Source organism: Erinaceus europaeus, chromosome 4 (assembly GCF_950295315.1).
Source record: "Erinaceus europaeus chromosome 4, mEriEur2.1, whole genome shotgun sequence".
In the NCBI taxonomy this organism is placed as follows: Eukaryota; Metazoa; Chordata; class Mammalia; order Eulipotyphla; family Erinaceidae; genus Erinaceus; species Erinaceus europaeus.
Genome location: NC_080165.1, coordinates 31,674,483 through 31,689,311, shown reverse-complemented (window position 1 = coordinate 31,689,311; position 14,829 = coordinate 31,674,483). Strand labels below are relative to the sequence as shown.

The 14,829-nt window shown below is 38.7% G+C and overlaps 1 protein-coding gene across 1 annotated transcript in view; it reads right to left on the bottom strand.

The window, feature by feature from the left end:
- EXOC2 (exocyst complex component 2) overlaps positions 1 to 14,829 on the bottom strand; it is a 182,056-nt gene that overhangs the window by 49,823 nt on the left and 117,404 nt on the right. Inside the window, exons 21-23 of the mRNA XM_060189160.1 lie at positions 14,244 to 14,310; positions 6,015 to 6,131; positions 319 to 460 (exon numbers count right to left, since the gene is read on the bottom strand). Of these exons, the coding sequence (XP_060045143.1) occupies positions 319 to 460; positions 6,015 to 6,131; positions 14,244 to 14,310 (326 nt within the window). The remainder of the gene's footprint in view (positions 1 to 318; positions 461 to 6,014; positions 6,132 to 14,243; positions 14,311 to 14,829) is intronic.

Genomic DNA, 14,829 nt, shown 5'->3' with positions numbered 1-14,829 from the left:
AAAGAAAGAGTTTAAACTGGAGGTGGCTGAGAAGTAGAACACATGTCTGCATGTGTGACCTGATTTTGGTCCCTGGCATTTTGTATATGATAGAGTGATACTCTATCTTAATTATTTTAACTAATCAATTTAATTTAATTCACTAATTCAAAAATGGTTTCAGGTGGTAGAAAGTTAAGATCAAACTAATACCCCAATAAATAGCAAGTGTTAATAAAATGTATGTTAAACATATTTTAATGGATAATAGTATATCCACATTTATGACTCTAGAGGCATTAGACTTTTAGAGAACTTTAGGAACTTGAAATCATTTACCTGTTGGAGGCAAGCAGTCTTTCCAGTCAAAATAGCCTGCATAAATTCCAGGTTCTAAGGAGCCAACGATTGGATCTGCTTTCAACTCAATATAATTTTCAAAGAGTTTATGGTCTAATTCTTTCAATGAGACCATGCTAACCTGTAAACATATAATAAAGAACAGTTATGAGTTCTTTGAAATTGAAGCAAAAAATAATGTAAATTACAAATGTTAGTATATTTTAAAAGCATGTATCAAAAAAGGACTTATTTTATTTTGCAAAAAAAAATGGTCTTAATTTTATTTCCAGTGATAAAGACATACTAAATATAGTTATTTAACAGGCCTATTCAGAGTCTTCTTCAGGGACAGTTCAATCTACATGAAATTTTAGTTCCTATTAGTAAAGGAACCCAGAAAGAATGGGGTGATTTCTCTTAACTATACAAGAATGTACCCAGTGCCAGTGGCATCTCAAAGACCAAGAAGTTGCAGTTGGGAAGTCGAGTCCTAAAATTGAAAGTGCAATCCAAGAATCCTATATTTAGTCAAGATGTCACCCGCTTTATAGAGAACACAAAGTTTTAGATACACAAGGATTAATAACATATCACGTGTGTACTTAAGAAAGGGCTCTAGCCTAAAACCAATAACATATCAGGGTGATGAGGATGAGTAATAGAGAGAAAGAATAGTGGGTAATGAGCTCCATTCCCTTCTATGCTTTTTCATTCCTTCCTTTTTCTAATACTTACAAACATAAGCCTTAAAAACTAACTTGAGACTTGCTGGAAATGTGAATAAAAACATGGTAAGTAGGAAATCCTGAATGAGAGAAGGAATGAGAAATGGAAAAATTAGTGAGAAAAGATTCTCGTGATGATAAGCAAATCTTAAAAATAGATGTAGAGTTGGGAAAACAGAGGTCCCAGCTTCCTTCCCAAATACCCATCATAAGCTAGACCTGAGTGAAGCTCTTATCTCTGTCTCTCCATCACTTTCTCACTATAATGAATAAATCTTTTGTTGTTGTTGTTTTAAAGAGTTAATGAGAATGTAGAATCAACACAGAAATACAACATACCAAAATTTATACGATGGCGATAAAAGAATGGACTTTATACCTAAAATTTCACTTCTTAAAAAGAAGAGAGGCTTACATATGAAAACAACCTCCATGGAGGACAACAGGTAACTAGACAAAGAATTTATGGGGTACACATACTCACTGGAACACTACTGCTATACTGGTATAAGCCCTCGAACCCCCCACCCCTTATAAACACCACTGCTGTCATAAAGCCTAAGCGACAGTTTAGTTACTAATTTCTTTGCAAGTTCATTTGCTTTAATTATCTCTGTTTCACTTATGAGCAAAGCCATTTGGTAGTTGTCCTTCACCTCTTATTTCACCTAGTACAGTCGCCTCCAGTTCCATCCATTTTGCCCCAAGCAATACAAGCTCCTCTTTTTTTTAATGGCACAGTAGTGTTCAAGTGAGTATGTGTACCCCACTCCCCACCTACAGGGCAGTCGTATCACAAGCGGTGAAGCAGGTCTGCAGGTGTCTTTCTCTTCCCCCTCTGTCTTCCCCTCCTCTCTCCATTTCTCTCTGTCCTATCCAACAATGACAACATCAATAATAACTACAACAATAAAACAACAAGGGCAACAAAAGGGAATAAATAAATATTAAGAAAATAAAATTTAAAAAAACAGGGCAAAATAAGTCTAGACCAATCACTGGGTTAAACCAGGAAGGACAGCCAAGAGAGTGTTTTATGTCCACTAAGAAAAAGTTAGAAACCTACAGTCACCATTATCTCCAGGACCTGAAACAAGAGAGCACTAGAATGGATAACAAATTAGCCAGTCAACCTGTGATTTTTCTGGGACCCATGCCCTAGAGTCAGTCACCATTTGAAATGCAATGGTAGGTGGTAGCCTTTATCCCTTAAAGCAAGACATATGTTTTACTTGGTTAGCAACTTGGAATTAACAGATTGATGCCTAATACACAGAATCTGAGTAATGCTATACTCAAATCTGTTGGGTTGCTGAAAAAGTCATGATGCATATTTGCACTGAAAACCAGAAAAACGGGATGGGTGGTGGCATACCTGGCAGAGCACACCCAGGTTTGAGACCTCGGTCCCCACCTGCAGGGGGAAAGCTTTATGATTGGTGAATCAGGGCTGCAGGTGTCTCACTTTCTCTCTCCCTATCTCCCCTTACTCTCTTGATTTATGATTGTCTCTACTCAATAAGTAAAGATGATGATGATGATAATAATAATAATAACAAAGAAAAACACATTTAATAGTATACTATCTATTAAATTCATATACAAGTAAGTAATTTCAAAATATTCAATGGTCTATTAGAACAGTTCTAAATTCTGAGTGGGGGAAAAAAGTTCATTTTATTTCAAATTACAGTCCTTTATCCTTGAGATTACTTTAGTTATAATACTGACAAGGAGTAGGAAGGGTATCAAAATCTACATATATGTCAAGTTCACTCTTCTTACAGAAACAGAAGCAATAGATATAATTACTACTCATAACTATGAAAACCTAAGGAAGCCCATACTTAAGCCTTGCTAAATGCAATTACTAATCATTTCATGTTTTAATGACAAAAAAACTCCAATAAATATATCCATGCCATTACTGCTCTTGTAATAAAACCAAAGTGTCTATTGTCTCCAAAAATTAACTTTTTACTTCAAGAGAACACCTTGTAATTCTCAATACAGAAATTTCTGGAAAAAAAAACAACTTAACAGTTTATGGCCCTACAGTCTTAAGTCACATTTCTCATCAGGATGATTAATCTTTACGAAAAGGAAGGAAAACAACACAGAGCCACCCACTTTGACATTTTCATTTGTTGAAAAAAAATCCCAGTCTAGTTCATGAACTGGAACCATCATTTGTTAAAAAACAAACAAACATATACATATACATATACATATACATATACATATACATATACATATACATATACATATACATATACATATACATATACATATACATATACGCAATGCAATCCATCAAGAGTGCTTTTGACTATAAGATCACCAAGATCTTTATCTCTCTTACTCTTTGCACTGAGAAAACTGTATTGACATTAAAAAAAAGAAAAAAGTGGTTATAGCTTAGTTTTACTTAGAAATCTGATAAACCTCTGCCCAGGAACCAACCAACCTTTAATAAACAACACTGCTTCAGTTTTTCCTTTTTTGCTTGCTTGAAGTAATGTAAACAATGAAGTATAACACATTTAAAAGACCTTCTCCATTGGTTTTGAATGGATTCATTTTGCTCAACTTTGCTACAATCATAGATTGTATTTATTTACAGGTAAGAATATTTACTGTACAGGTAAGATATTAAAAATGCTACAGTTATTCTAAGTCTCAGAATGTGAGAGTGCATGTGTGTGCATGTGCGTGCATGCATGTGTGTGAGCTCACATGTGTTCATCACTTGAGATCATACTTAAGGAGCTAAAGCAAACACATGTAATCATACAGAAAGGGAGAAGGGAGAAGAGGTGTGAAGAAGCATGAAAGAGCTCCTTTGTGAACTAAGGGAGCTTGTAGTTGCTTTAAGTAAAAGCTTTAACTCAAAAGGAGTCAAATCTGAGATGATTATTAAAGGATTGGGACTGATACTTTTCTGTCTCTACATTCTTCCCTCACTTTTATTAATTTATATTTATTTATTTATTTAGTTCAAGAGAGAGAAAATGTGAACACAAGTGAGAAGAAAGAGAAAGGATCAGACCACTGCTCAAGTATGGCAGAAGGTAGTGCTGGGGAATGAACCTGAGACCTTTGGGGTCTCAGGCATGCGCACAGTGATATAGTGAACTGAGCTATTTCTCTTGCTTTCTTCCCTCATTTTTCAAAATGCCTAAGCGGAGAGTAAATCAGCTTTAGCCTAAAGTAAAGTTTGCTCACAACAAAAGAAGACTATTAAATTCATGACTTGAATGCAGCTATCAAGAACAATGAACTCACCTTCTCTGACCCATCTTGGACAGAGCTAGAAGGAATTATGTTAAGTGGACTAAGTCAGAAAGTTAAAGATGAGTATGGGATGATCCCACTCATCAACAGAAGCTGACTTAGAAGATCTGAAAGGGAAACTAAAAGCAGGACCTGATCAAATTGTAAGTAGGGCACCAAAGTAAAAACCCAGTGGTGAGGGGTAGACATGTAGCTTCCTGGGCCAGTGGGGGGTGGGAATGGGCGGGAGGGATGGGTCACGGTCCTTTGGTGATGGGAATGGTGTTTATGTACACTCCTAGCAAAATGTAGACATATAAATCAGTAGTTAATTAATATGAGAGGGGGAAATCAATTGTATGTCTCAAAGGTTCTCAAAAGACAAACTGAATCTTTTTAATAGATAGGCAACGTATTTGATATGCGGACTCTCTCAAAAGCCTAGACCAAGTAAATTAGAAGCTTCCAATAGCACAGCTATATACAAGATACTGGGTACTGTACAGCAAACCATAACAAAGGGACTTTTCAAAGTTAACCCAATTAACACATAATGTGATGATAATATTAACTATTGATTGTCTTTTTGAAGCCTAAGACAACAGGAACCTCACATCTTCACTATAGAGCCCCTACTTCCCCCAGTCCTGGCACCCATGGATAGGGCTCACTTTCCCGTATGCTTCTCCCAATCCATACCAAATAATATTGCATCCGTCGATCACAACCTAACCAAAGCAACGATTGCCATCTCAACATGCTTCACCTCAGAGTGTATCCAGAGACTTCACGTGTGGAATAACAACCCTTCAGCTTCATTACTCGGGTGAGACCTTTCCTTTTATAGTACACTCTAATTTCATCTCAGGTAGTTCACTTTCTAACAAAGTCCCATAACCTAGACATACACCAGTTTCTGTGAGAGAGAGCGTATGCGCACACGTATCCATAAACTACTGCAAAATATATACCTGAAAGCAGGATTACACTAGAGTTTGCAGTGAGTACCTCCCCAACACTTCCTCTCCACTATTCCAATCTTGGGATACATGTTTGCTCAACAAATTGTTTGGCTTTGTATGTTAACTCTCTTTTCAATCACCAGGTTCCAGATGCCACCAGGATGCTGGCTAGGCTTCCCTGGATTGAAGACCCCACCAATGTGTCCTGGAGCTCAGCTTCCCCAGAGACACACCTTACTAGGGAAAGAGAGAGGCAGACTGGGAGTATGGACCGACCAGTCAACGCCCATGTTCAGCGGGGAAGCAATTACAGAAGCCAGACCCTCTACCTTCTGCAACCCTCAATGACCCTGGGTCCATGCTCCCAGAGGGCTAGAGAATGGGAAGGCTATCATGGGAGAGGGTGGGTTATGGGGATTGGGTGGTGGGAATTGTGTGGAGTTGTACCCCTCCTACCTTATGCTTTTGTTCACTAATCCTTTCTTAAATTAAAAATTTAAATAAAAAAAAAAAAAAAGGAAAAAAAGTAATGAGAAAGTTAAAGAGAAAAAAAAAAAATAAATTCATGACTTGAGATGACTTACAAGAATGAGGGACATGATTCAAAGATAGAACAGGTAAAAGGGAGAAAGAAATACAAGCATTTGAAAGTAGTGCACAGCAAAAAAAGAAGGATGCCAAGGAAATAACTTGATGAAACAATCAATCTGTCCATTGGACATAAATCATTTACCTGTGTTATCTTTTCTACTCCCTGAAAGTTGTGCTTTTCAAAATGTTCGGCTATATTCAGAAAAGTGTGACGTTCCAGATAGCAACAGTTACTCAGGACTATCAAAAGTCGTTGCTCCTAAATGCAAAAAGAATTTTGAGAAAATTACATCTGTAGGCAAATCGAGAGTCTAGCAACATTTACCAATCATTAAATTTTATTATAATCTCTGGGTGTTGAAGATCAATAGTCAATGCTTTGTTTTTCTTAGCTACTTTTCACAGTTCTAACAGAGAAACATAATACAGTTTTAAAATTCTAGGGGCTGGACAGTGGTGTACCCAGTAAAGTATACATATTATTATGCCTCAAGGATCTGGGTTCAAGACCCTGGTCCCCACCTAAAGTGGGGTTGGGAGGAGCTTTACAAGTAGTGAAGTAGTGATGCAGGTGTCTCCAGTTTCCTTCTCTCCCTCTCTCTTCCCCTATCCCTGTCAATTTGTTTCTATCAAAGGAAAAAAAAGGGGGAGCTGAGGAGATAGCATAATGGTCATGCAAAAAGATATTCATGTCCAAGGCCCCAGATTTAATCCCAAGCACTACCATAACCCAGAGCTGAGGAGATAAAATAAAAACAGAAATAAAAAGGAAAAAAACAAACAAAAAATGGAGGGGGTGAGAATGGGGTAGTCATTAGGAGCTCTGGATTTGTGTGCAGGCACTAAACTCCAGGGATAAATCTGGTGGCAAAACAAAACAGAATTTAAATTGCTCATTGTAACTGTATAGAAAAATAGATCGATGGAACACAGCTAATAAAGTTGGAGCAGTTTTTAAGGAGAGGGGCTCTAAAAACAATATTAATTCTCAAATTCTACTTTCTCATTACAACTGTCTGCTCACAACAAAAGAAGACTATTAAATTGTATGGAACTGTATGGAAAACTGTATGGAAAAGCAGACTGAAGAAACAGTTAACTAATAAAGTTGGATCAACTGTTATCATAGAACAGATACTAAAAAAAGGAATTTATTTTATTGCTTATTGGATTTAGCACTTAGAGAAGGGCTATAAAATGAGTATTTTAAAAGTAAACAAAAATGTAGATAATTTCAGGAAACAGTTCATATACTTCCCATCTCTTGGAGAATTATAAAGCTATCCATATGATGGGATCCTGCAGAAAATGTAAACCTCCTAGATTTTTTTTATGTGCAACCGTCTCTCTTAGGAGGAGGGAACAGGCAGTCATGGGGAGGGGACTATGATCCCAATACTGATAAGTGTGACATCCTTTTACAGTTCAGAAGAACCATTTTATCAATGAAAATTCCAGGAATGGCATTTGTGGCTCATCAAAAGCATGGTCCCCTGCTCCTCAGGTGTGAGAGCATTCTTTGGAACAGCTGTGACTAATATTGGGCCTTGACTTAAGATGCTTTTGACTAAAATCTAAGGCAAAATCATCTTCCAAGAAAGGATCTCTCAGCCACAGTTTGCATACTGTTTTGTATATAATCAGAATCACTTATCTTAAAAGTCAATTATACCAAATGTGAAAATAAATCCCGCTGTCCTTGGAGTTACCTGGACCAAAGATTAACTATACTCATTGAATTCAGTTGTAAAGCGTATCTTTTGTCTCCTGATAATTTTACATAGCAACATCAAGTGTTTATTTCCCCCTTTTTATGTGTGCGTGTGTGCATGTGTGTGTGTGCTTGTGTGCATGTGTGTGTGCATGTGTGTGCGTGTGTGTGCATGCGTGTGCATGTGTGTGTGTGCATGTGTGTGTGCGTGTGCGTGTGTGTGGAGTCAGGGTCTTCTTGCACAAGTACAAAATCGCCATTCCTGGGCTGTCTTTTGCATTCAGTCAGAGATAGGCATCAAAACCCCGGAGTTTCCCCTGTTGCTCCAGCACTCTCATGTAGTGTCTGCGTTCAAACCTAGGCTGAGTGTATGGGAAGGCATGCAGTCCATCTTGTGAACTACCTCTCCAGCCTACCATCATATTTTTAAAAAGCTGCTTGAATTTAATTAAAATGTTGACTTTACTTCTGCAGAGCATGACCTGTTACTGTTTACTAGTAATCGACAAACATAGCTAATTATTATAAGAATTATTAAACTTCTTTTTAAATTTTTATTTATTTATGATTAGATAGAAATAAGAGAAATTGAGATAGGAGGGGGAGATAGAGAGGGAGAGAGACAGAGAGACACCTGAATCCCTTTTTCACCATTCGCAAATCTTTCCCCCTTCAAGTGGGGACCAGTAGCTTGAAGTTGGGTCCTTGTACACTGTGACCATGGACTGTGAGCTCAGACTGACAGGGACTCAGAGGTTACACAGCTTTCTGTGCTTAATGCGAATATATATAGGCTATGGGTCAGATCATTAAGATAAACAATTAATTGTATTCATATACTTTCTTCAAGTTTGGGTGCTACACTCATCTAATCCAGCTTTTTAGCTCTATATCTACCCTGAACTATCTTCCCAGACTATATTTTAGTCCACCTGCAGGTTAGCTATGAAGGTCAAGGAAAAATTATTAAAATCATGGATTCCCTAGGAACATACCTAAAGTAGACTTCCTAGCTTCTTTCTCCCTAAAACCCTATTCTGTTTTTTTTTGGCCTCCACGGTTATCAATGGAGCTTGGTGCCTGCACTAGGAATTCACTGCTCCTGGAGGCCATTTTTTCCCATTTTGTTGCGCTTCTTGTAGTTGTTATTGTTGTTGGATAGGACAGAGATAAATCAAGAGAGGAGGGGAAAACAGAGAGGAGAGATAGATAGACACCTGCAGACCTGCTTCACCATTTGCAAAGTGAGCCCCTGCAGATGGGGAGTGGGGGATGGAGGTGGAGGCTCGAACTGGGATCCTTATGCTGGCCTTTGTGCTTTGCACCATGTGCGCTTAACCTGCTATACTACTGCCCAGCTCAAAACCCTATTCTTATCTGCTGTATTCCTACTTTTTAAAAAAAATTATTAGTGATTTAATAATGACTGACAAGATTATGAGATAACAGGGGTATAATTCCATACAGCTAGTTCCAACCACCAGAGTTTGGTGTCCAATCCCCTCTATTGGAAGCTTCCCTATTCAGTTTTTCTCTGTGAATATGGGCCAAAATTTTTTATGGGGTGCAGAAGGTGGAAGGTCTGACTTCTGTAATTGTTTCTCTGCTGGACATGGAAATTGGCAGGTCAGTCCATACCTCTAGCCTCTTTCTCTGTTACCCTAGTGGGATAAGGTTCTGGAGACTGGAACACATTTGTGAGGTCATCTGTTCAGGGAAGTCAGGACACTTTTTGGTTCATGTTTATTAAACGTTTTTTTTTTTTTTTCCTGCTTTATATTTTGCCACCTTTCAGCCACCAAGTTGCAGATGCTACTATGATTCAATTCTGACCTCCCTGGGCAGACAACCTTACCAATGTGTTCTGGAACCTCACTTTTCCAGAGCCCTACCCCACTAGGGTAAGACAGAAACAGGCTAGAGGTATGAGTTGAACTTCCAATGCCCATGTCCAGCGGAAAAGCAATTATAGAAGCCAGAACTCCCACCTTCTGCTCCCCATAAAGAATTTTGGTCTATAATCCCAAAAGGGGAGAGATATTAGGGGATGATGACCAGCAGGCTCTGAACTCCAATTCCATCAGGATCTAGAAAGAGAAAAGGAAATAAAGGACATTTGGAAGTAGTCATAGGTATAGGTGTGACTTAGAAAGGAATAAAAAGCAGATTCATAGAATAAATGGGCAAATATATATAAATATAGATAGTTATAGAAATAATAGCCTATATCTGTGACCTTGTTAGAACTAGTGCATTTTCCAGTGGTGGGAATGGGGACACAGAACTCTGACAGTGGGAATGGTGTGGAATTATAGCCCGTTTTATCATAATTTTGAAATAAATATTAAATCACTAATAAAAAATGGGAAATAGCTCACTTGGATACTGTTCTGCTTTGCTGCACATGTGACCCAGGTTCAAACCCGTGCATCTACACATTAGCAGAAGCTTTAATGCAGTGGTTTCTTTCTCTCTCTGCCTGTCACTATTTGGGGGAGGGATGGCCATGTCCCCTTTTGCCTAGTGTTAGTATTGTGCTGCAAGGGCATTCCTAAAGCACATGAAATAAGCTAAAGCTTCACCACACTGTAAACATGCTGCATTCCTGAAACACCTTAACCGGTTACTTAAGTTATAAAAATCAATCCTTAGTGGTTAATCACACATGGCGCAAAGTGCAAGGATTGGCGTAAGGATCCCGGTTCGGGCCCCCGGCTCCCCACCTGCGGGGGGGGGGGGGGGGTCACTTCACAGGCAGTGAAGCAGGTCTGCAGGAGTCTATCTTTCTCTCCCCCTCTCTGTCTTCCCCTCCTCTCAATTTCTCTCTCTCCTATCCAACAATAACAATAACAAGGGCAATAAAATGGGAAAAATGGCCTCCAGGAACAGGGGATTGTAGTGTAGGCACTGAGCCCCAGAAATAACCCTGGAGGCAAAAAAAAAAAAAAAAATCAATCCTTAGTTATCTGTAAGAGTCTTCCTTTCAGACTGAGTAGTTTTCACTAGAATCCATATTAGTTTGCTGTTGCTTCTCTGTCCTGTTAGTAACTATTTGGCTTATTTTCCTTACTGTAATCTGTATAGATCGTCCTCAAAATGGAAAAACTACTTATTCTTAGGTAGAGATTTTCTTTTCCTCAAATCTAATTAATCATTAGAAATGAAAGTGGGAAGAACAACTGCAAACAAAAGTAATCAAATCCTCAAGCTTGGGTAATTAAGTACCAAGTTGATTAATAACTTAGATACAAGTTTGAAAATAATAGTTCAACCTATGAAAACAGTACATGCTAATGAAGGGCTAGGGCTTTATTTATCATCATTTCAATTATTCCTCACAGAATCTTTAAGATGTATGGAATGCCATCCCAGTTTTGTCTAGGGAGAAAATACCCTCTGTGACAGGCCTGACATCAAGTGGTGAGTCAGAAGTCAACCAGCATCTTTTAACTTCAAAAAGAGACCACTATCTTAATGTTAATAGTCTCTTTTGTATCCTGGTGTAAATTCCCAAGAAGAGCTCAACCATCTGCATCAAGTCTATGGAAAAGTTATCCAATGGGGAAAAACAGGAACAGAATTTGGTCCAAGTCAACAACAGCTTTGGAGAGTAAAATGAGAGAGACAAGGTCCTAACAGAGCAAATATGACAGATACATTCAGGGGCTGGGTTGCCAGTAAGCCAATGTGAGTCAACAGAGATATAACCCTGTGTGGTCTTCTGGCTCCTTCCAACTAGTCAGGGTCACCTTGGAGGCCTGTGCTACTCCCTTTTGAGGGAGAGAAGCATATTCAGAGTGGAACCACCACTGCATCTCAAGGCTATATGTCTATCAGCAGGGAAACACCCAAACCATTTAGGGTGGTACACAGAACACTCAGCCTGATCAGCGGAAGGATCCCGGTTCTAGCCACCAGCTCCCTACCTACAGGGGAGTGGCTTCACAGGCAGTGAAGCAGGTCTACAGATGTTTAGCTTTCTCTCTCCCTCTATGTCTTGCCCTCTTCTCTCCATTTCTCTGTCCTATCCAACAATGACGACACCAATAACTACAACAACAATAAAAAAGGGCAACAAAAGGGAAAATAAACAAATAAAAATTTAAAAAAGAAATATATATATATATATATACACACACATACTAACATACATGAAAACGATGTAGGACAGGAAACTGAGGCTTCATATTGTTTCCTTGGGAACTATCCTCCCATACACATATACATACCCTTTATTATTTTTATTTCTATAACATAATTTACAAGAAAATTATTTAACATCATAGCACAAAAATTGAATTGATCAGAGCACATTAGATCTTTAGCAATTAAATAAAGCTTTAGAGTGCCCATACCATTAACCAATGTGTCTAATGTTTTCAAAGTGATGAACCATTTCTAATGCCAGGTAAGTCAGACAGGGCTCATACCCACATGTTGGTCTAATTCCTTATCAGCAAGTAAGCCAGTGGTCATCCTTCACAGTGCTACAAATATGAAGATTCTCATTTTCCAATAAATCAATAATTATACATAACCTCATTCTGGTGATCTCAGTCTCTCTGAAACCAGTAAGTAGCTCCCTGATATCTTCTGTAGTATCTGTGTCTTATTATTAGGTTCCTTATGGCAAGGTGAATGCCCTGTGACATAGCTGGTAGCCTTCTTTGCATCTCACTAACCTTGACTACAAAGCATCTGGAGAACTTTATCACAGAACAGGCAGATCAGTTGGTGTCTTCACAGTAGCTCCCTTTTGTGGTAACTAAGAGACATCTCATTTTGATAGCACTGACTAAGCTGGTTCGATTCCAACTGTCTGTGTCCTTTACACACTTGGTGGTCTCTATCTTCATCCTAGCCACCTGACTAGCTCTTAAAAGTCATGTCAGAGGTCGGGCGCTAGCACAGAGGGTTAAGCGCACATGGTGAGAATCGCAAGGATCCCAGTTCGAGCCCGTGGCTCCCCACCTGCAGTGGGGGGGAGGGGTCACTTCACAAGCGGTGAGGCAAGTCTGCAGGTTTCTGTCTTTCTCTCCCCCTTTGTCTCCCCTCCTCTCTCAATTTCTCTCTGTCCTATTCAAGAACAACAGCAATGATAACAATAATAATAATGACAACAACAAGGTAACAACAAGGGAAACAAAATGGGAAAAATGGCCTCCAAGAGCAGTGGATTGATTCATAGTGCAGGCATTGAGCCTCAGCAATAACCCTGAAGGCAAAAAAGAAAAAAGCCATCTCATCATATGAGAGGAAGTAAGGCAAGAGGATGGGAGTTTCACACATGACAGAGATGCCCTTCAATTTGATGACAGATCAAAAACAGTGTTCATTTTTTAAAGGTAGATGGGGATTGGAATTTCAACAACTCAATTTATAAAACTGATAATGTGTGAGTGTGAACTGACCCTCAATACATGTATGAGTATGTTAAAGATACATATCTGGAAGGCCTGGAGACAGTTCAGCTGGTAGAGCACATGCTTCACCAAACACTTGGGGTTCAGGCCCTCATGACCACGTGGGAGCACACGGCAAAGGGGAAGCTTCGTGAGCAGTGAGAGCAACACTGTGGTACCTCTCCTCTCTCTGCTCTTCTCCCTCTTTCCATCTCTCACAGTGGATCCCAAAAAGAGTCTGCCAGGAGCAATGGAATAGTGCAGGTACAAAGTGCCAGTGAAAACCCTGGTGGCAATTTTTTTTTAATTTATGTATTCATATTAAAGGCACTTACGTTCTAAAAAATGCTGTTACAGAAACTTACAGAAGTAAAATAGAGAAAGGTAATGGAAGTTTCATTGGTTAAAGAGGAAACATGTGGGTTAAATTTCGCATCAAAACACGAAATGACGCTGAGAACAGATGATGCTAAATAAGCGGCAACTTTAGCTGAAACGTGTTATTTTTCCTCTGAGGCTGGAATGGATAGGGGGATGGCAGCTCACACCTGAATTCTATTTTTTTTTTTTTAATTCCAGTGAGAAAGAGATGAAGAGGGAGAGACACTATAGCACTGGAAATTGTGCTCAGCCCCATGGTGCTTCCTCGTGGTACCATGGCTCAAACCTGGGTCCACAAGAGACAGAGTTCATGCCCTATGAGGGGAGCTATTTCTTGTACCCCCCCAAAAAAGACATTAAGTGCAGGATATACATAAATTCCCATCTTTGGAGTCAGTAGATAACTCACCTGGTAGAGAACACACTTTGTAATGTGTAAGGACTTGGGGTTGAGCCTGTAGCATCATATGGGAGAAGTATGCACTTCATCAGGGAAGATACTCTAGATGATGGAGTGGTGATATGAGGTGTCTCTCTCCTCTCTCTCTCTCTCTTTCCCCTCTCCTTTACACCTCCTTTCCCTCCTTCCCTCTTCCTGTTCCTCTCTGTCTTGCATCTGGCATTTTAAAAAAGGAAGAAAGAAAAGTCTGCTAGGAGCAACTATACAGGTACATTATACAGGAATTATACAGGTACAGGAAGGACCCTGAAAAGTTAAAAAGAAAATTATATCTTCACTACATTTTCCAAAAAAAATATATAGAAAATATGCTATAGCACTAAATTAGACTAATATGTAAAATGGCCATTGTATAGCTTTTTAAATGAAACAGATTATTTCCTACTGATCATCTTAATTATTTATCATACCACTTACAGAAGTCAAACTGAAGTCCTCATGAACACTTCCAAACAAGTCAGGAGAAGAAACATCAACAGACAGACTGAATATAGAAACAAATAAGAGAATAATTACAATGAAAGCATTAGCAAAAAAAAAAAAAAAGCAATGTAAATTTCACTTTAAAATCTTTTTGTCAAGACACATATAGCTTTCTGTGAGGTTTTTTTCCTTTTTCCTTTTTTTTTTTTAACATTCGAGTTCATGGGCTAGCTGATCATATAAACCATATAAAATACCCTTTTGGGTCTTTCCAAAATCAATTATAATTTTTTAAAAAAACATCAGGGATTGGATAGTGGCACACTCAGTTGAGTACACATGCTACTGTGCACAAGTACCAGGGTTCAAGGCCCCTGCTGGGGGGAAGCTTCATAAGCAGTGAAGCAGTGCTTCAGGCATCTCTTTCTCCCCATCTCTATCTCCCCTTTCCTCTTAGTTTCACTTTATCTCTATCTAATAAATCACCAAAGGGAAAAATACTAGATTTTAAAAATTTATATGTGTAAACAACTTATAGGTGAATTAAATTATAAAATTAGTTGATAATATACAAGTGACC